The sequence below is a fragment of the Ochotona princeps genome, chromosome 1, assembly GCF_030435755.1.
Source record: "Ochotona princeps isolate mOchPri1 chromosome 1, mOchPri1.hap1, whole genome shotgun sequence".
Lineage (NCBI taxonomy): Eukaryota > Metazoa > Chordata > Mammalia > Lagomorpha > Ochotonidae > Ochotona > Ochotona princeps.
Window position 1 is genome coordinate 167,714,315 of NC_080832.1, and position 20,940 is coordinate 167,735,254.

Sequence of the window (20,940 nt, forward strand, 5' to 3'; positions counted from 1 at the left end):
ACTAGGGGCAAGGAAGACAGGTTTTTAACTACCTCTCTCCACCTTCTCTTCCAGGTGTAGCACTGAAGCCCACTACATGCTTCCAAGGCTGGAAAATATAAGCACACCTTCAGTAAGTTGGTTTTACTTCTCAGCTTGTTTTACATTTTATTTTACAAACTTTATGATGTTTTCTAAACTAAAATGAAAAAACAAGTATGAGAGAAGGTAAAATTGTCATAACTAAGACATTACAGCTGTCAAAACTGAAACTTTCTTTCAAAGTTTTCTGATGCCAAAGCCAAGTCATATTTCTTACATGATTCAAATTGAAACTAAGAATGTGTTAATTATTGTGGGATATCAAGTTTGAGATGGTGTTTATTGATCTTGTAGATGATATAATGAAAATTGTTTAATACCAACCTCAAAATAAACACTTAACATTTCGGAGTGGTAAGAGTTACAAAATATTTTTAAAAATTGGTTATTAAGTTTTCAGTTTTGCTTTGTTGGAATTGCTGAAATGGTGTGGTGCCTGATAGCATTTGGAGGCTGTACTTTATTCATGAGCTGCTACAAGAATGTGTGGAGAATGGGCTATGCTACATGTTCTTTTATTATATATATATATATATATATATATATATCTTATTTATTTTAAAAAATGAGTTACAGAAAGAGAAGGAGAGAGACAGAGACAGACATGTCTGTTATCTGCTGATTGATTCTCTGAATGATCACAATGGTCAGGACTGGACCATGTCAAAGAGAAGAACCAGGAAGTCCTTCTGAATCTCCCGGCTGAGTCTTTCACCCAAATGCTTGAATTATCTTCCACTGTTTCCAATGCACATTAGCTTAGAGATTGAAAGTGGGGCAGGAGGTAGTTTGACCTACCATGCCACAGTGCCATTTCCTATTGCAGATTTCACTCAGGTTTTTTTGTTTTGTTTCAAGATTTGTTGATTTGAAAACAGAGCCACTAAGAAAAAGAGATGCAGAAAGATCTCCCATGGCTTGTTCACTTCTCAAATAACAAGAATGTTCATAAGTGAGCACCTGAAGCCACGAGCTAGGAATTCAGTTCAGGTCTCCAATTGGTTGTTAGAACCCAAGTACTTGAGCCAACCTCCACTTCCTTTCCAGGCCTCTTATCAGAAGTGAAACATCCAGGATATGATCCAATGCCCATATGGAATGCCAGTGGTTTTATCTGCTAAACCACAGGAGTGCCCTGTGTTACATGTTCTTTGCTTTTTATTTGAAATGCAGATTTGAGGAGAAAAGATTGTGTGTGTGTGTGAGAGAGAGAGAGAGTGACAGAGAGAGAGAGATCTTCCATCTGTAAGTTTACTCCCTCGGTGGCTGCAATGACAAGAGCTAAGCCAATCCAAGGTCAGGAGCCAGGGGCCTCTTTCAGGTCTCCCACATGGGCAGAGGTTCCCAAGGACTTGACCCCTCCTTTGTTGCTTTCCTGAAGCAAAAGCAGCAAATTAGATTGGAAGTGAACACCCAGAACATGAACTGCACCAATTTGGAAAGTTCAGCCCATTATGCCACAATTCAGTCCACAAATAAGAGGAAACTGCCAGGCTATGAAAACACTTCCATGCTCTCTTCTTCCAGGTGATACCCTGTGCTGGTTCTAAACTTGTGAGAAGCTTAACAATGTATGCAGTCTTTGAATACCACTTTCCATATTTGTTTCATAGTTTTATTATACCAGTAATGAGTAATTCAGTTTCTTTGTGAACATTTTTTATAAAAGACATTACAATGTGTATAAAATGGTATCTCATTATGATTGCCATTTTTATTCACCTAACGAATTCATGATGAGAATGTTCTTGTGCCTTTTGATTATCTTCTTTGTAGCAATGTCTGTTTAGTTCTTTGTCCACTTTAGAACCTGGTGTTTTTGCTTTTGAGTTGTAGAATTTTTATGTTATATATTCCTAATATATCATCTCCTATATCATATGATTTCCAAATATTTTCTCATACAATTGCGTTTCTTTTAACTCATTTGAGAATCTTGATATACAAAAGGGATTTTTGAAAGATTTATTTTCTTTTATATTATTATTATTTTGAAAGATTTACAGAGCAGAGAGACAAAAAGATCATCTGTCCATTGGTTCTTGCTCCAAGTGGCTACAATGGCCACTGGAAGAGAAGGTGGAGAGAGGGAGTTAAAAACTGGTGTTATCTGCCCCTAGTCTCCTTAGTTTCTACTGTGTTAAATAGTCAAGACATGAACCAGACACAGTGGCTGGAGAAACAAAGTCAATCAGCTTTTCTGGGCAAGAACAGTGCTTTACAAATGACAAGAGCCAATCCAAAGCCAAGAGCCAGGAGTTTCTTCTGAATTGCCACCCCGCACCTCCACCGCCATGTTTGTTCAGGGTCCCAAGGCTTTGGGCCATCCTGAGTTGCTTTCCCAGGTCACATGTAGGGAACTGAATGAGAAGTGGAGAAGCCAGGATATTAATCTGCATCCATATGGCATCCTGGGTGTACAAGGCAAGGATTTAGCCACTAATCCATTGTACAAGGCCCTCAATGTTTTTTTAAGATTCATTTTTTATTTTCATTGGAAAGTCAGAAAAGGAGGGACAGAGAGGAAGATCTTCCATCTGATGAATTACTCTCCAAGTGGCCACAACAGCCAGAGTTGAGCCAATCCAAAGCCAGGGGCCAGAAACGTCTTCCTGGTCTCCCACATTGGTGCAGGGTCCCAAGGCTTTGGGCCATGATTGGCTGCTTTCCCAGGCCACAAGCAGGGAGCTCAATGTGAAGTGGGGCTGCCTGGATTAGAGCCAGGCCCAAAAGTTTTTAATTTATATTATTTTTAATATTTTCTTTTGTTGCCATTTTATGCTTTTTACTCTTCTGCTTTAAAATCTTAAATTGACAATCATATTCCCATTTCAATACATATTTCTATATTTTTCAACTGATGCACAAATTGAGATTGTCCTGTGACTACTATTCATTGACTTTAATGACTTTTTCAGTGTTCCATCTATTTTTAATCATGTTTGCTAAGGAAATGCCTAAAACCAGCCCACAATGAATGTGCTATAATGTGCAAATAATAGAGATGTTTTGGTGGCTATGCATGTCCCTATCATGTCATTGTGAAGTACAATGTGTTGAATGTATTTTCTAATTTCTCTTATGATTTCCTTTCTCTCACACTTTAAAATATTAATCATATAAAAAATTTCTTTTAAAAACTGATCTCTAACTTAATTCCATGTGATCAGATCATTTAATGATTTTTACATTTTGGTTTTTAGATCTTGTATTCTTCATGTGTCTTAAAATAGTTTTAAACATTCATTTACTTGAAGCTGTTAAAGAAAGATGGATAGAGCATCCTTCCAACCACTGATTTACTACCGAGATAGGTGTCAGTGCTGCAGCTGAGCCAGGCTGAATCCAGGAGCTAAAAGCTTCTTATTAGTCTTCCACATAGTTAGCAGTGATCTTTCTTAGGCCCTTGGCAGCAACCAGGAGCTAAGTGGAACAATTGGAGATGAACCAGTGTCCATATGGGATGCTGGCAGTGCAGGCAGTGACTTTACTTGTATGCCACAATGCTACTCTCATGAATGTTCTTTATTTTTTTTTAATGAATTAAAAAATTATTTTAAAGGGATAAGAAAGACAAAGAGATCTTCCATCTGATGCTTCACTCCTCAAAAGATAGTAATTGCCAGAGCTGAGCTGATCTGAATGCAGGAGGTAGTAACGTTCTGCAGATTTTCCACAAGGGTACCAGGTCTAAGGATTTGAAATGTTCTCTGCTGCTTTCTCTGGCCATAAGCAGAGAGCTGTATCATAAGTGGAGTAGCTTTAACATGAACTGGTGCCTATGCAAGATGCTTGCACTGGTAGTGCGTTATTAGCCTACTTACTACACCATCACACCTGCCCCAATGATTGTATTATTGACTTTGAGTTCAGCATACGTTTTCTCATAGTTCCATGGAGTGATATATAATTATTGTCACTTGTGTCTGTACTTGATTTATCAGTTTTTTTGTGACTATAAAATTAATACAAATTTTCTAATACTATTTGAAATATTTTTATTTTATTGTGTCATTTGTGTTGTGTCTTTTGGACCTTTGTTTTTAGACCAATTTACTTCATAATTATGTCATTCTGAAGCATTGTCTGTTACAGTGTAATGTCTATCTAGTGTGCATACATACATATGTATATACATATATTTGCATTTAGTGAACAAATTTTGCATGTCTCAACTACACATTTCAGTTTAGTGATTTTTCCTTTTCTACCCTCCCTCCTGCTTGCCTGGAGAAGGATGATATTCTATAGTTTTAATGAACTGTGTTTGTTTCTTATCTGTATATGATTGAAATGTATCTTTTCACTTCATTTTTTATACCCCTTTCCTGTTAAGCTGCAGTCATTTTACTTTCCTTTTGAATATTTCAGTTAATTTAAAATTAATAGTTTCCAGAATTGCACATTTAAAACAGGGAAAATCGGAGAAAACAAAAAGTATTCTTTTTTTTTTTAAAGATTTATTTTATTTTTATTACAAAGTCAGATGTACTGAGAGGAGGAGAGATAGAGAGGGAGTGGAGCTGCCGGGATTAGAACCAGTGGCCATATGGGATCAAGGCGAGGACCTTAGCCACTAGGCCACGCTGCCGAGCCCAGTATTCTTTTCTTAAAATCATGTATATCTACTACATTTAATTCTGTTTTTTATAAAAGTAAATAAATAACTAGAAAAAACTAGATAACTGGTTAATATTAAAAGACTTTCAATATATATACAGAAACAACTTGATTTTACATTTGCCTTAATATGTGTATTTTCTGTACAGTTTTCAACTTATGTCTGGCTGAGACTTAGCTACTTGTTACAATAAGATAATTATGAATGCGGCTGCAATTTGTCTCCCTACTAAGTTTACAGTTTACTATGTAGTAATCAAAGTTTTAGTTTAATTTGAATGTTATCTCATAAAAAGCCAAACAAATAGAATGCAGAAAGTATTTTAATATGTATATTCACAAAAGCAAAAAATGCACACGTTATACACACATATACATATATAATATGTATATATACTCTGTGTATATGGACATATGTACATATATATGTGTGTGTGTGTATCTATATTTAATTCCAGTATAAGCAGTAGGAAATATTTACTAATTTATGCAAGCTCAGCTTAAATATATTTCATTTTTTCAAGTTGGAATAAAAAAATTGAACTTTGTTAATAGTGCTTTATAGGACTTTTTAAAATATCAAAATGTCTGAGAAAAGGCCTCATAAACTATTCAAAGATTTTCTCATCTTGCCCAATATTAATCATGTCTTCCTTATCTAATCTAGCATGTTATTTGACTCATGTGCTTATTTACATGAATAGATTATATATGAATTCATTTTACAATCATCAGAGAAAACAGTCTTTTACAGAACAATAAGGGAATTCTATTGTAGCTTTGGAATTGCAAAAATGATACTCAACAAAACATTTTTATGTTGTTTTTACCCTGTGTTGCCATATAGGTTGTAAATTACGCTGCATCCATAGAAAATGCAAATTAAATATACACTGAAGAATGCATCGTCATCCTTCTATTTAGTTATCCTCAGCTGAGGTTATAGTCACACCCCTCAGAAGACTGAACATGAGACATCTATGGATGCAGATTCTGTTCTTAATTTATGGCTTCCAGCAGAAAAAGACTAATTTTCTAATCCTATACCTGAAAGTAAGTATCTAGAAAAATTTACCCTTCTTCAAAGCTGAGAAATCAGCAGAGAAGCCCGAAACACACCATTCTAATAAGAAGAAATTCTACTGAAAGAGAATATAGGGCAATATGCCAGTTGAAAACCACTCATTCTTATTTTTGCAGGCACTGGGGTAATATTTTTGCTCAGTGTTACAATGTTTATTTCATTTAGTTGAAAAGCAAAGTCGCAATGATAGAGGGACAGAGTGAGGTCTTTCACTTGCAAGTTTATTTTAACAATGCCTTCAATAGTTAACTGGAATCAGAGTCATTAGAGAAAACAATCTATCACAGAATAATAAGACATATCCTATTGTAGCTTTGAAATTGGAAAAGTAATACAAGATATTTTCATTTTGCTTTTACTCTATAATGCCATGAAAATGGTAAATTAAGCTGCATCCAAGACATTGCAAATCAAAAATTGAACTGTTAGTCTTTCTACTTAGTGATCCAGAGATGAGGATATATGTGTTGTTGCAGGTGTTGGTGTCATTTGAAGACGTGGCTGTGGACTTTACCCAGGAGGAAACACAGAAGATGGACAATACTCAGAGGATCCTGTACCGGGATGTGATGCTTGAGACCTATAGCAATCTGCTGTCTGTGGGTGAGTGAAATTCTGTCATGCCCAAGCACAACACTTTCTTTATAGTTGACAAACTAAAGAATAGCTTATAAAGTTTTAGTACTTGGTAGTACTAGCATTTCAGGCTATAAAGAATCTGAATATCTACCCTCCAGAAAGTAATTCATATTAGTCCTTTTCTGACACAGGTCTTGGATCCCAGCTTTCCTTCTTTAAGCTTCCAAAATAGTGATTTCACAAAGTCTGTATTATTTCCCATTAACAGGGTACTGCATTATGAAGCCTCATGTGATCTTCAACTTGGAGCAAGAATCATTACCATGGGAAATGGAAAATTCTGTAAACCACCGACTTCCTGGTAAGTCAGAGCATACTGAGCAAGGAGATTAATACATAGCTCAGTAAATGTTGATTGGAATTCTTTGTGACTTTCTTTCTATATTCTTCATATACAGGTTTATTCTAACAATGCCCTCAACTCTTCGAATTTGCCAGCCTGAAATAAAATCTAGAGCTATGTATTGATCTTTTACATGCACTTGTATCATCATCTGCCACCTCCCAGGATACATTTTTAGGAAGTTGTATTGGAAACAGAATAGCCAAGACAAGACAAACTGGTACTGTTATGGGATATGAGATATCCTAAGCACTGGTTAGAATTTCTATGCCACATTTTTTGTCCTACCCCCATCAACTTAAAATACATTTCAAGAAGTTGAAAACACACACCAAAAAACTATTATATTAGTATATAAATAAAAAAGATGTATTGCTCATAAATGACCACATTTTACTGATATATCTAAAATGACAAGAAACTTCATTGGCTTTGCTTGAGCATTTGAGAAGTAATACTGAGATGTGAATTATGGGTATGGTTACTCTTTTTCCTCATTTCAGATCCCTGCATAAAGAATGAGCTGAATGAAGCTAATCAGGAAGGTCAAGAAATAATCTTCAGGCAAGTTGTAATTGCAAAACTTCTATGACAACTCAAAGGGTTGCATGGCCAAAAATGCCTAATTTAAGCACTGGCCCATAATTGAACCATACGAAAGGGAAATTGTACAAAAAAGGAACTTGACAAATATAATCTATTTTTTTTTCATATGCAGACAGAGAAAACTTTAGTTGTGAAGTTATCAAGTGAATTTAGAAAGCAGAAAGAATGGAAACATAAATATGTTTCATGAGAGAGAGCCAGAGATGGAGTGACAGTGGAATGGAGATAGGCAGAGATAACCAAATTTTTCAGAAGGTTATTAGGCTTTTTATGAGTTGCCTGATCTTTCTTCTTCTGGACAAGAACATGTGGGAAAGACGTTTCTGACTGGTTGTTTCGACTGATCAGGAAATAGTTCCTACTGTACAACTTCTAATGTTCCCCTCTCATGCTATGGATGTTCGGATCTCAAAACCAGAAAGCCATGTGAGTGGTAGAATTGAGACAGGAGACACCATAAAGGGATTGATTTTTTCTCAATTCATCTGAGAAATGTAGAGGGCATCATGCAAAGGTACTCACGAATGATCTCAAAAAAATCAAAACCAAGCAGAATAGTTGTGGAGGTGCCATAAGTTTCACACCTCCTCCACCGAGGATAAACCAACTTGAAGCATGAGAAAAGACCTCAGCACTTGGGTAGCCGGTCAGGATTCATAATCTACCTAGGGAGTTCAAGTCATGTAGAAAAGTGACCTCTGTTGGAGAGTGTCAGTCTTCTACAAAGTTTTTTCATGCCCCATATTGGGCACCATAGAAAATTTTACCAGGAAAGCTCAGTGGTTCTTTCCCCAGCTTTGTATAGAAATAGAAGCCTGGAATCAACTGCAGACCTAGGAGTTTTGTTCACCAAGTGACCAGGTGAACTTAAAAAGAAGAGGGGAGGGCCCGGTTGCATGGCCTAGCAGATGAAGTCCTCGCCTTAAACGCGCCTGGATCCCATATGGGTGCCAGTTCTAATCCTGGCAGCTCCATTTCCCATCCAGCTCCCTGCTTGTGGCCTGGGAAAGCGGTTGAGGACGGCCCAATGCTTTGGGATCCTGCACCAGATTCCTGGCTATGGATTGGCATAGCACCGGCCGTTGTGGCTCACTTGGGGAGTGAATCACCAGACGGAAATTCTTCCTCTCTGTGTCTCTCCTCCTCTCTGTATATCTGACTTTGTAATATAAATAAATAAATCTTTAAAAAAGAAAAAAGAAGAGGGGAAGGGGAAAGTGTGTCCCAGGAGAGAGTTCAAAGATGGGGTGCCTCTTGAAAGAAGAGAGGGAAAGATACAATGATTGACTTTGAAATGTTTTTTCCTAGGAAGCCTGATGAAATGCCATTTGGAAAAATATATGCCTCTAATGTGCCGAAGAACAAACTCCTAAGTGGGGAGAATCTCAGTCAGCATGACAATATGCACACTGGTCAGCAATTTTTTGAACACAATGAGAAAGAAAAAACTTTCTGTAAGGAGAAGATATTCCTTATGTCTGATAAAGCTGTTATCAAAGATCCAAGTAATAATCCACCTGTCATAGTAGGAGAAATGATTGAGGTTGAAAAGAAAATTTTCCATAACAATCCTTCCTTTGGCAAAGATCAGCAAGCACATTCAAGAGAGAAGCTCCAGGAATATTTCAAGAGTGAGAAATCTCTTATTTATAAAACAGAACTAAAAATAAATCAGATAATCCATACAGGAAAAGGTCACTTTACATGTGGCTACTGTAAAAAATCTTTTAGCTATAAATCTTGCCTTATCACCCAACAGAGAACTGACATAGGAGAAAATGTTGATGTGTGCAGTGAATGTAATAAAGCCATTTACCAGAAGCCAGAACTCACTAGAAATCAGACACTTCATGCTGGAGAGAAGCAAAATGGATGTAATAAGCTTGGAAAAGCCTTTTACCAGCAGTCATCTCTCATTAGACAGAGAATCCACACAGGAGAAAAATCTTATGATTGTAGTGCATGTGGAAAAGCCTTTTTCATGCAGTCAGATCTTGTTAGACATCACAGAATACACAGAGGGAAAAAACCTTGTAAATGTAATGAATGTGGCAAAGCTTTTTGTTGGAAGTCAGAGCTAATCATACATCAGAGAATCCACACAGGAGAAAAACCTTATGAATGCAGTGAGTGTGGAAAAGCTTTTCGTCGGAAGTCACACCTAATCATACATCAGAGTATGCACACAGGGGAAAGAGCTTATGAATGTACCGAGTGTGGCAAAGCTTTTTGTTGGAAATCAGAGCTAATTATACATCAGAGAATCCACACAGGGGAAAAACCTTATGGTTGTACTGAATGTGGAAAAGCTTTTCGTCGGAAGTCACACCTAATCATACATCAAAGTATGCACACAGGGGAAAGACCTTATCAATGTACTGAGTGTGGAAAAACTTTTTGTCGGAAGTCAGATCTAATCACACATCAGAGAATACACACAGGGGAAAAGCCATATGATTGTACTGAGTGTGGAAAAGCCTTTAGCCAGAAGTCAGATCTAAAAAGACATCAGAGAATCCACGGAGAGGAAAAGCCTTATGAATGTAGTGAATGTGGGAGAGCATTTTGCATGCAGTCAGAGCTTGTTAGCCATCGCAGAATCCACACAGAGGAAAAACCTTATGAATGTAATGAATGTGGAAAAGCTTTTTTTTGGAAATCACACCTAATCATGCATCAAAGAATGCACACAGGGGAAAAACCTTATGATTGTACTGATTGTGGAAAAGCTTTTCGTCGGAAGTCACATCTAATCATACATCAAAGAACGCATACAGGGGAAAGACCCTATAAATGTACTGAGTGTAGAAAAGCTTTTTGTCGGAATTCAAACCTAATCATACATCAGAGAACCCACACAGGGGAAAAACCTTATGAATGTAATGAGTGTGGAAAAACCTTTACCCAGCAGCCAACTCTCATTAGACATCAGAAAATTCACAAAAGGGAGAAACCTCATACATATGAGTATGAAAAAGCTGTTTAGCAGAAGTCACCTCTCATTAGACACCAGAGAATCCACAATGGGAAATTTTATGAATATATTTGCAAGCAGTCAGATCTCATTAGAGATTTCATACAGGAGAAAAATCTTATGAATATAAAGCACGTGGAAAAGCTCTTTTTTAAAAGATTTTTTTTTGTTGTTGAAAAGTCAAATTTAGAGAGAATGAGAGACAAAGAAATATCTTCCACTCATTGGTTCACTCCCCAATTGGCTACATTGGCTTGAGCTGAGTCAATCAAAAGCCTAGAGCCAGAAGCTTCCTCCGGGCCTTCCACATTAGTGCAGGGGCTGAAGGGCCTGGACTCCCCTTAAGTCCTCTGCTACGCCACAAGCAGCGAGCTGGAAGGAAAGTAGAGTAGTCGTGATACAAATCCGTGCTCATATGGGATCCTAATACACGCAAGGTGAGGACTTCAGCCACTAGACTACTCCACTGTGCCCCAAAATAGCATTTTTCCAGAAGTCACAGCTAATCATCTAAAAGAATTAACACAAGGGAGAAACTTTTTTAGCATATTGAATAATGAGTATGGAAAAGCATTTTCACAGAGTTAATGCCTGAATGAGGGTTGAAAACTTCATGCATAAAAGACACATTTTCAGGGCCCGGCGGCGTGGCCTAGTGGCTAAAGTCCTCGCCTTGAAAGCCCCGGGATCCCATATGGGCGCCGGTTCTAATCCCTGCAGCTCCACTTCCCATCCAGCTCCCTGCTCGTGGCCTGGGAAAGCAGTCGAGGACGGCCCAAAGCTTTGGGACACTGCACCCACGAGGGAGTCCTGGAAGAGGTTTCCTGGTCCCGGTTTTGGATCGGCGCATACCGGCCCGTTGCGGCTCAGTTGGGGAGTGAAACATCGGATGGAAGATCTTCCTCTCTGTCTCTTCTCCTCTCTGTATATTCGGCTTTCCAATAACAATAAAATCATTAAAAAAAGACACATTTTCAGTGCAATAGAAAACAAAAACTTTTGACAAGAATTACCACTCAGTAATCAGTGCATTCACAGAAACAAACGTATGACTGCATTGACTAATCAATCTTTTTTTTTTACTCTGATAAAAGCGTGGTTCTATAGAAAGAATGCTGCATAAATTCATGAATTTAATTCTTATGACATGGGATTGTATTATTTCTTTGTTTTAAAGATTTATTTTATTTTTATTGCAAAGTGAGATATACAGAGAAGAGGAGAGACAAAGCGAAGATCCTCTGTCTGATGATTCATTCCCCAAGTGGCCACAATGGCCAGAGCTGATCCAGTGAGAAGTCACGAGCCCAGAGCCTCTTCTGGGTCTTCCATGTGGGTACAGGGTCACAAGGATTTGGGTCATCCTTGATTGATTCCCAGGTAGCAAGCAGGGAGCTGGATGGAAACCGGAGTGCTGTAATTAGAACTGGCACCCATGTGGGATCCTGGCACTTGCAAGGTGAAGACTTTAGCCATGAGGCTACCACGCCGGGCCCGAATTTGTATTATTTTTGCTTAATAGAAAAAATTAACACTCAGGCAAAAACAAAGCAATTAACTTGTAAAGAACATGGAGTTGATATGTCAATAGGAAGGTGGGACTGGATAGAGGATTGTCATTAAGGAATTTTGATTTTGGAATCTTATTTCATCATCAATTTTAAGACACGGACAGGATTGACAGGTTGAAAATCTTTTGCAGATTGTGGAGCTCAGAAACACAAAAGTATGTAAACAGAAAAATTAGCTAATGTAAGTTTGGTATCACTGTCTATCAGAGTTTACAAAGTGAATGAAATAGCATTAATAAGTTTACAGATGGAAACAATGTAAAAGTGCCATGCGATGTGTTATGCGATGTGTTAAAAAAACTTTAAAGTCTCAAAAATTGTTAAATAATAAACGAGGAGTGTCATTGTATTTCAGAATCAGGCTATGTGTTTCTAAAATATTTGAGATGCAATCTGTACTTCATCTGCCTTTATTGTGAGTGGAAAAATGAAAATGAGTTCTGCTTTCACACTTGAATTTTAAAAACTATTGTGTACAATGCTTGTTTGAAATAGCATCTTTATCATTTGCACTGTTGTCAAGCAGGATTTTTTTCTTTTAGATTTTGATACTACTTACATACTTGATCAGGTGGGAATGACCATTGATTCCAAATTTTCTTTTATTCCTGCTGTATCTGAGGAAAGAGGGGAAATTAGGGAAGAAGCCACACTCAACCTTTCAAGCACCTCAGTACCTAGGAGTGGGAAATGGCCACCTAATTTCATCCCAGACTTGCTGATGTGGGGCCTGCTCCAAGGGTTCCACTTGAGTGGTTTTGATAGTGCTGAAATGCTCTTAATCTCACCAATCCAAGGATGAGAAAATCCTTCCAAGGTCTATTTGCTAACACAGTCCACCTTAGAGTCTCCATTCACTCAGATACCTGCTGTCATCACTTGGCTAGTTGGTAGTTGACAAATTCGTCTTACTCTCCTTCCTCTGTATGGTACCAGATGCCTTCTGCATGCCCCTGTGAATTTTCATATCTGGTCATGCCATCCACTGCTTTGTCTTAGCCACCGAGGAGGCCCAGTTCTGGCACATGACTTTCTGGTCATTTCACCAATCCTGCAATTCTCCCCATGGTTGGAGTTCTGGGTTCAGCCGTTCATTTGGGAGTATCCCCAATTAAGATCTCATTTGAAATGATCCTTGACCTGACTGTTGCTTGTGGTTGCCAATACAGGCTCTGGCTCAGTCTGTCACTCACAATAGGCCTTTCCACACACACATAGTTGCAATTTCTGGGTCAATTCTTTCTCCAGCCGCATCTTGTACATGAACCAATGTATGTTATAGCCCAGCCAAACTTCGGCCACTACACACTGAGCATTCATGTACACCAGTGGGAACTGCAACCCAGTCAGAGTGACTTTGGCCATTGCATCTCTATATACTCTAAGATATATATCCCAGAAACACAAGAATTGCCTGGCATCAGACTTTTGGGATATCCTAATGGGCACTGGAGTATTAGCTGCCACAACTACTGCTCACATTCATACTGATTTTATGCACCAAGTATCTTTCCACTAGATGATTCACTCCACTAGATAGCACCCATGCTTGAAGTTTCCCAACTGTAAGAATGATCACCAGGACCAGTACTGTAGTACTGGTGAGCTTCTCTCTGGAGCACTGGTATGTCAGGTATGCACCACTGATGCACTTCCTAGCTATTTCACTTCTGATTTTGTTCCTGGCTTCTGCCTTCACATCAGCTCAGCTACTGCTGTTGAAGCCATTTGGGATGTAAACCTGTGGGTGGAAGAGCTGTTTGCCTGTGTGTCTCTCCTCATTACAACTATGCCTTTCTAGTAAAACAAATCATTTTTTTAAAAATAGTGTCACCATGACTGCTGTTGAGGAAAGTCAAGTGGTTTTTTTTTTAAATTCATTAATTACATTGTATTATGTGACACAGTTTCATAGGTACTGGGATTCTTCCCACCCCTCCCCACATCCTCTCCCCATGGTGGATTACTCCACCTGTTGCATAACCACAGCTCAAGCTCAGTTGAGATTCCCTCTTTGCAAGCATATACTAAACATAGAGTCCAGCATCTTATAGTCCAGTCAAGTTCCTCGGTTTCTTAGGGAGACCCTGTCTGGTCTGAGGGCAGAACCAGCATAGTATCATCCCGATCAATTAAAAGCCCCAACATACCATCAGCAACAATTAACTTCGTTGTGGAATTAATTGATATAGTACTGAATAACCAATATGTTAAAAACAGATGTGATTTTTTAACCACGTTCTGTGGTCACCTCATTGACATTTCAATTTTAGTTTTTACACAACATAGAACAATATAACGTACATAAAATAACATATTTTACATAACATCATATCATTAAATTAAGGCAAACGTGGTATCTAACCTTTTGGGATTGGCTCATTTCTCTTAGCATAATGGATTCCAGTTGGGCACATTTGGCCACAAAAAACTGCATTTCGTTTTTTTTAATAGCTGAGTAGTATTCCATGGAGTAGATGAACCATAGCTTTCTTATCCAATCTTCGGCTGATGAGCATTTTGGTTGCTTCCATGTTTTTGCAATTACTGATTGTGTGGCTATGAACATAGGGGTGCATGTTGGTTTCTCATGCAGTAGGTCTTTTGGATATATTCCTAGGAGTGCTATTGCTGGATCATATGGTATGCTAATTTTGAGTTGTTTGAGTGTTCTCCATACTGATTTCCATAGAGGCTGTATCAATCTGCAGTCCCACCAGCAGTGGAGTAGGGTTCCCTTTCCCCCGCGACCTCACTAACAAGTGTTGTTGGTGCTTTTTTTTCATGTGGGCCACTCTTACTGGCGTCAGGTGCTACATCATTGTTGTCTTCATTTGGATTTCCCTTATTGCCAAGGAACTTGAGCATTTTTTCATATGTTTATTTGCCATTTGGGATTGTTCTTTTGTGAAATGTCTGCCCATTTCCCGTGCCCATTTCTTGAGCAGTTTGTTTTTGCATTTTGGTTGTTTTGTAGTTCTTTGTATATTCTGGAGATTAGCCCCCTATCACCTATGTAGTGCGCAAAGATCTCATTCTGTGGGTTGCTTTTTTACTTTGTTGATTGTTTCCTTTGCTGCATAGAAGCTTCTTAGCTTGATGAGGTCCCAATTGTTTATTCTGGTCTTGATTGCTATTGCTTTTGGTGTCCTTTTTAGGAAGTCGGGACCTACCCCTAGATCTTGCAGAGTATTTTCAACATTTTCTTCCAAATGTTTGAAGGTTTCTGGATGTAGGTTTAGATATTTTATCCATTTAGATTTGATCTTAGTGTATGGTTAAAGATGTGGGTTTTTTTTTTGTTTCTGCAGGCTATTAACCAGTCGTCCCAACAGCATTTATTGAACAGAAAAGTCAAATGTTTAATGTTAAGCCCATTGGCATGTTTCTCATCTTTCACAGCCATGGCCACTTCTACTAGTTAATATTTAGAGTCAGGTACTATCAAGCACAAACATTCTAAGCATGAAGTGCAAGAGATGCAGATTTTTCTGCAGAATATAACCATATAGCATATAATCAATGCCTTAATTATTCTGCAGAAAGAAGTTTGTGTACTCTTGATTTCTGCTAGCATTCTCATGTAAGCCCTCAGCAGTGAACACTCTGATTCATTCTGATCTGAGTTGATCATACTTCGGATCAACTCAGCTCCAGCCATTGTGGCCACTTGGGGAGTGAACCAGCAGATGGAAGATCCTTCTCTCTGTAAATCTGATCTTCCAATAAAAGTAAATAAATCTTTAAAAAAAAAAAAAAAAAAAAAACAAGCAGCAAGCGAAAAGATGCTCAGCATCAATAGTTCTTTGGAAAACATAACTGCAGTATAGGATGCAGTGCCCACCCCTGGATCAGTACGGGGTACAGGTGACACCAGCTGGGTCAGTATCTGGCTTCACGTCAACTTTGCTCCCAACCCCACTGTCCCACCAAAACAGTAGAGGATGACGCAAGGCTGGCTTTGAAACCCTGTACCTATGTGGGAGACCTGGAGGAAGTTCCTGGCTCTTGGCTTCAGATATGTTCAGCTCTGGAGATTGTGGCCGTTTGGGGATTGAACCAAGGGATGGATGACCTGCCTCTCCTCTCCATATTTCCGCCTTTCCAATAAAAATAAATAAGTCCTTTTAAAAATGTTCACATCATTGCTGCTCACAATAACAAAAAAACATAAATGCCTCTCCACAGACAGGTGAGTGGTCATGCTGCCATTTGAGGGGAAAAAATCTAAACAATAGAAAAGGCAGAACTAAAGCGCTGCCACTCTGTGCAGGGCTCTGAAATCTGGAAAATGCCATGCCACAGGAGAGAAGCTGGACTGCTGAGTCACCCATTGTGTGCCTCCACTTACACTAGAGACCCAGAAACCCAAGACAACCAGTCAGAGAGGGGAAAATGAAAGGTGACTGCTTAATAGGTGAAGGTCTCCACTTGGGTAATGAAAATGTTTTGGAGCTTGAAGGACCTGAGTGCATTGGTGGACAAGAGAGCTATATGTAAGTCAGGAACACCTGGGCTTGTTTCTAACCTTGAAACACTCAGCAGCAGACCGAATTCCCCAGTGCTATGTCTGCTTTGCACCTCCTTCTGATAAAAAGTAACAGAAGAGAGCGTTCCTAATCTCAATACTATCTTTTTTCTTGTTTTCATTTCAAGTAATGAATCAAATATATCAAGACTCTGTGTTAATGTTTTCTCACTATTCTAAGAATGGCTAGCTACACATAAGATAAGGATTAATTTATGTTTTTATGATACTGGGGTTCTTCCTGTGTATATAAGGCTATGTTTTCTTAGACAAAGTGCATCAGCCTGAAAGTGTGAATGATGGCTGCAGTGTAGATTAATAAAATCATTTATCTGTTAAGCATTTTCTTGTTGTCTGTTAAATTTATCCTGGCAGAAATTAAACACATGGCTGCACAATATTGTGCATGTACTAACATGTCACTGAGTTAAGGAAATTTACTTGACATTGTGTGAATTTTGCCTCAAGAACAAAAAAAACAAACAAACAAAAAAAAAAAAACAAAAAAAAAAAAAAAGAAAAGAAAAAAAGAAAGAAAAAGAAAGAAAAAAGAAAAACCAAACCAAAACAAAAACCCTCTAGTCACCAGGGGGAGTCCTCCTGAAGTGTTCTCTTGGCCTGACAGTCCAGACCAGCCACATCCAGTCCTGCCAGGTGCTACCCAGCATGCGCTGGATACCTAGTACCAGTCACATTGCCCTCTAAGCTCCTAAGCTTTTCTTAAATATCCACTTATTTGAAAGGCAGACACCCTGGCACTTGGATCATTCTCTGCTGCTTTCCTAGCTGCATCCAGAGAGGTGGGTGGGAACTGGAGCACCCAGAACTAAAACCAGTGCTCTCAGAGGATGCTGGTGCAACACACGATGGCCAAAAGCACTGAGCCATGAAGCTGGCTAGGGTTAGGGTTAGGTTTAGGATTAGGATTGGTGGACTTTGGAGCATGGCAAAGGTTACGGGTAAATTAGGGTTGGGTTAAGATTAGTGTTACTTCTTGGATAGAGCTTAGTGGTTAGGGTTAGTTTTAGTGATAGAGTTAGGGTCAGAGTCAGGGTCAGGTTCAAGGTTAGCGTTAGGGTCAAGTTCAAGGTTATATTTAGGGTCAGGTTAGGGTAATGTAAGATGAAGTTAAATATTATGGTTAGGGTCAGGGTCAAGTTCACGGTTAGGTTTAGGGATGTGGTAAGGTTTAGGTTGAAGTTCAAGGCTAGGATCAGCATCAGGGTTAAGGTCAGATTAGGGCAAGGTTAGTATTAAGTATAGAGTTGGACTTCAGTGTTAGGGTTTGGCTTAGAGTTAGGGTCAGAGTTAGGTTGGGGTCAAGTTCAGGAAGGTCTGTATAGTGGTTAGGGTTAGGGTTGAAGTCAGGGTCAAGTTCAAGTTTACGGTCAGGGTCATAGTTAGGGTCAGACAGGGCAATGGGTGAGGTGAGGGTTAGAGTTAGGATTAGACTAAGGTTAGGGTTAGGTCTAGAGTGGGGTTAGTGTTAGGATTGGAGTGAGGGGTAGTCTTTAGGGGTAATCAGGGTTTGGTTAAGGGTAGGTTGAAACAGGTTTTTACTTAGGTGTTACAGTGATAGTTAGCTTAGGGGTTTGGTTACGGTTAGGATTAGGTTTAGTGTTAGGTTTAGGGTTAGAGACTGTGTTTTCATCAAGCTCAGAGTCATGATCAAGCTCAGGGTCAAGTTCACGGTCAGGGTCAAACTCAGGTTCATGGTCAGGTACAGGTCTGATTCAGGTTCAGAGTTAGGGTTTGGGTTAGGTCTGGGACTCAGAGTCCTGTGTTGGTTCCAGTTCCCATCCAGCTCCCTACTTGTGGCCCAAAGCCTTGGGAATCCGCACCTGCATAAAAGCTCCAGGCTACTGGCTTCTGATTGGCACAGCTCCAGTCATTGTGGCCCCTTGTGGAGCAAATCATTGGATGGAAGATCTTCATGTCTTTTTCTCCTCCTATCCTATCTGTATATCCACCGCTCCAAGAAAAAAAAAAACCAGCTGCAAAGGTCAGCTTTGAAGGGCCTTGCAGAGACAAAGCATCTGGCCCCCAGAGGTGTCCTTAGGGCCAGGGGTGGGGAACCTTTTCTTCTGCCAATGGTCACTTGAATGTATAGATCAGCGTAATGTGTGCCATGACAAATCAATGTAAAAATTAGCCTGTCATAGGGGCTGCACTGTGGGATAATAAGCTAATCATATACTTGCAAAGTTCGCATCGCATATGGGTACTGGTTTATGTCCCAGCTGCTTCACTTCTGACCCAGCTCTCTCCTTGTAGCCTGGTAAAGCAGTTGAGGATGGCCCAAAGCATTGGGACCCTGCACCAGTCTGGGAGACCTGGAAGAAGCTCCTGGCTTCTGGCTATGGATAGGTGCAGCTCCAGCCATTGGAGGTGTTTGGGGAGTGAATCATCAGATGGAAGATCTCCCTCTCTGTCTCTCCTCCTCTTTGTATATCCACCATTGCAAGAAATATAGAATAAAATATTTAAACAAAATAATAAAAACTTTAAATAAAAAAACACGAAATGCATTTCAGTTGTTTTGCAACTGGAAAAATACTGAGAATAATTAAATAAAAAGAAAAAACCTCATAAACTGTTTAATAAAAAAGATTTTCATAGAATTTTTAAACAAAATATTTTATAAAATTAATATTTCCATGCATTTAAAAATATCTTAAAATATATTTTTAAAATATTTAAAACATGTTATGGAATATAAAATATTTTATATATCTATAAAATACATTACAAAATAATTTATTATTTTATTTTAGAAATATTATAAAAATGTTTTCAAAAATATATTTAAAAAATACATTTTAAAAATATGTTAAGAAATACAAAACATTTTTTCAAAATATTTTTATAAAATATAAGGTAAAATGGATTTTTAAAAAATTTTAAAAAATATTTTAAAAAATTTAAAATTTCCTTTATTTTATTAATTACATTGCATTATGTGACACAGTGTTACAGGCACTGGGATTCCCGCACCCCTCCCCAAAACTTTCCCCCATGGTGGATTCCTCCACCTTGTTGCATTACCACAGTTCAAATTCAGTTGAGATTCTTTCATTGGAAGGATTTTCCAAGCATAAAGTCCAGCATCTTTTTCTCCTGGTAAGTTCAATGGTTTCTTAGAGAAACCATCTCTGGTCTGAAGGTAGAGCTGGCAGAGTATCATCCCGATCAATTAAAAGCCCCAACATAACATCAGCAACAATTTACAATGTTGTGGTATTAATTGACATGGTATTGATTAATCAATATATTAAAAAGAAAATGCTGGTTCTTAACCACATCCTGTGACTTCTTCATAGACATTTCAATTTTGGTTTATATACTACCGGTTCTATACACCTTAAAATGGCAATAGATTACTATTCAGCAGCCTCGTGTCTATTTTTATTTTAGTACTTAGCTGTTTATAGTGTTAAAGCATGATTTTGCTGAACCTGGTTGTTTTTTGGGTGGTCTGACCTGGCTTATAACTCTAACAAGACATGTGTCAACAGTTGAGGTGCAGAACATTTTTAGGAGGGGTGTGCAGAGAAATCCTCAGTACCCCAGTGAGGAGTAAGTAAGCTTTGTGTCCCATATAGTGAGGTATGAGTGAACCCACGCTGACCGTTTCCTGTCTGATTCTAAGCTTTCCTTGTTGTCTGTCTATCTATTCTAGGTTTTATTGCTTGTTTGTTTGTTTGTTTTGAGGGGTTTCTGGAGCAATCCTGATGGTCATTGTGAGAGAGGATGGGGACCCAGAACAGGAACCAGTCAAGGACCAGAGAAAGTACCCTCCCTAGTCCCGAAGGAAGTTTATTGTGCTTCTGATTTTGCAGACCACTCAGGGCTCCTGGATGTTGTTCCAATGACGTTGGTTCCTGCACGGCAGAGTTTGGACGTCTTCCATCCCCTGTGGAAGCTCCAGACTGGGGGGGGGGAGGTGACCTCAGAGTTCTCGGCCTCCGAAGGCACTCCTATTCCCCCTGGTGTTCTTGGCAGTTGGGATGTAGTCCTTGTTGCTCATATTGATAGTCCAAGGAGAGGATCTGGGAGTCTTCAGGGTTGGGATATGAGCCTGCTCCTGTCCACCTGCTCCACTCTGGGATCCCCTCCCGCTCCATGTGCACGACCTCCTGTCAAGAGGCTGTCAGGATCACTCTTGATTCTCCCCTTATGCCTTTGTAGCATTACTATTGTCTAATGCCAACTCGAGTGTGTTGTCTATAAGTTACCAGATATGATCCTGGTAGGTTATATTTCACGTTTTCCTCACACCTTTTAGGGAGATGAAAGATTTCTCTGCACTCCCTCCCCATTATGGCATAACATAGGGTATTCAGAATATTTTAAGTTTTACAGTTCTTTGATGTAGATCATAAGCAGTCTGTCTCATTAATTGTTGATTATAGATTATCAACAATTATAAATTGTAATTTATAGATTTATCACATGATCTTATTACATTAGATACAGGCTGTTCGAGATCGCAAT

At 38.8% G+C, this 20,940-nt stretch overlaps 1 protein-coding gene across 1 annotated transcript; it reads left to right on the top strand.

The window, feature by feature from the left end:
- The first annotated feature begins 6,651 nt into the window (after positions 1–6,651).
- On the top strand, positions 6,652–10,390 carry LOC118758261 (zinc finger protein ZFP2-like). The gene is made up of 2 exons (XM_058668621.1): positions 6,652–6,725; positions 8,682–10,390. The coding sequence occupies exons 1-2, from the start codon at positions 6,688–6,690 to the stop codon at positions 10,357–10,359; spliced, it is 1,716 nt and encodes a 571-aa protein (XP_058524604.1). The 5' UTR covers positions 6,652–6,687; the 3' UTR covers positions 10,360–10,390.
- The last annotated feature ends 10,550 nt before the right edge of the window (positions 10,391–20,940 follow it).

Coding starts and splice junctions, on each gene's coding strand:
- LOC118758261 (XM_058668621.1), top strand. CDS start 6,688: ATGGGAAATGGAAAATTCTGTAAACCACCGACTTCCTG. Junction 6,726..8,681: donor TGTAAACCACCGACTTCCTG/GTAAGTCAGAGC, acceptor GTTTTTTCCTAG/GAAGCCTGATGAAATGCCAT.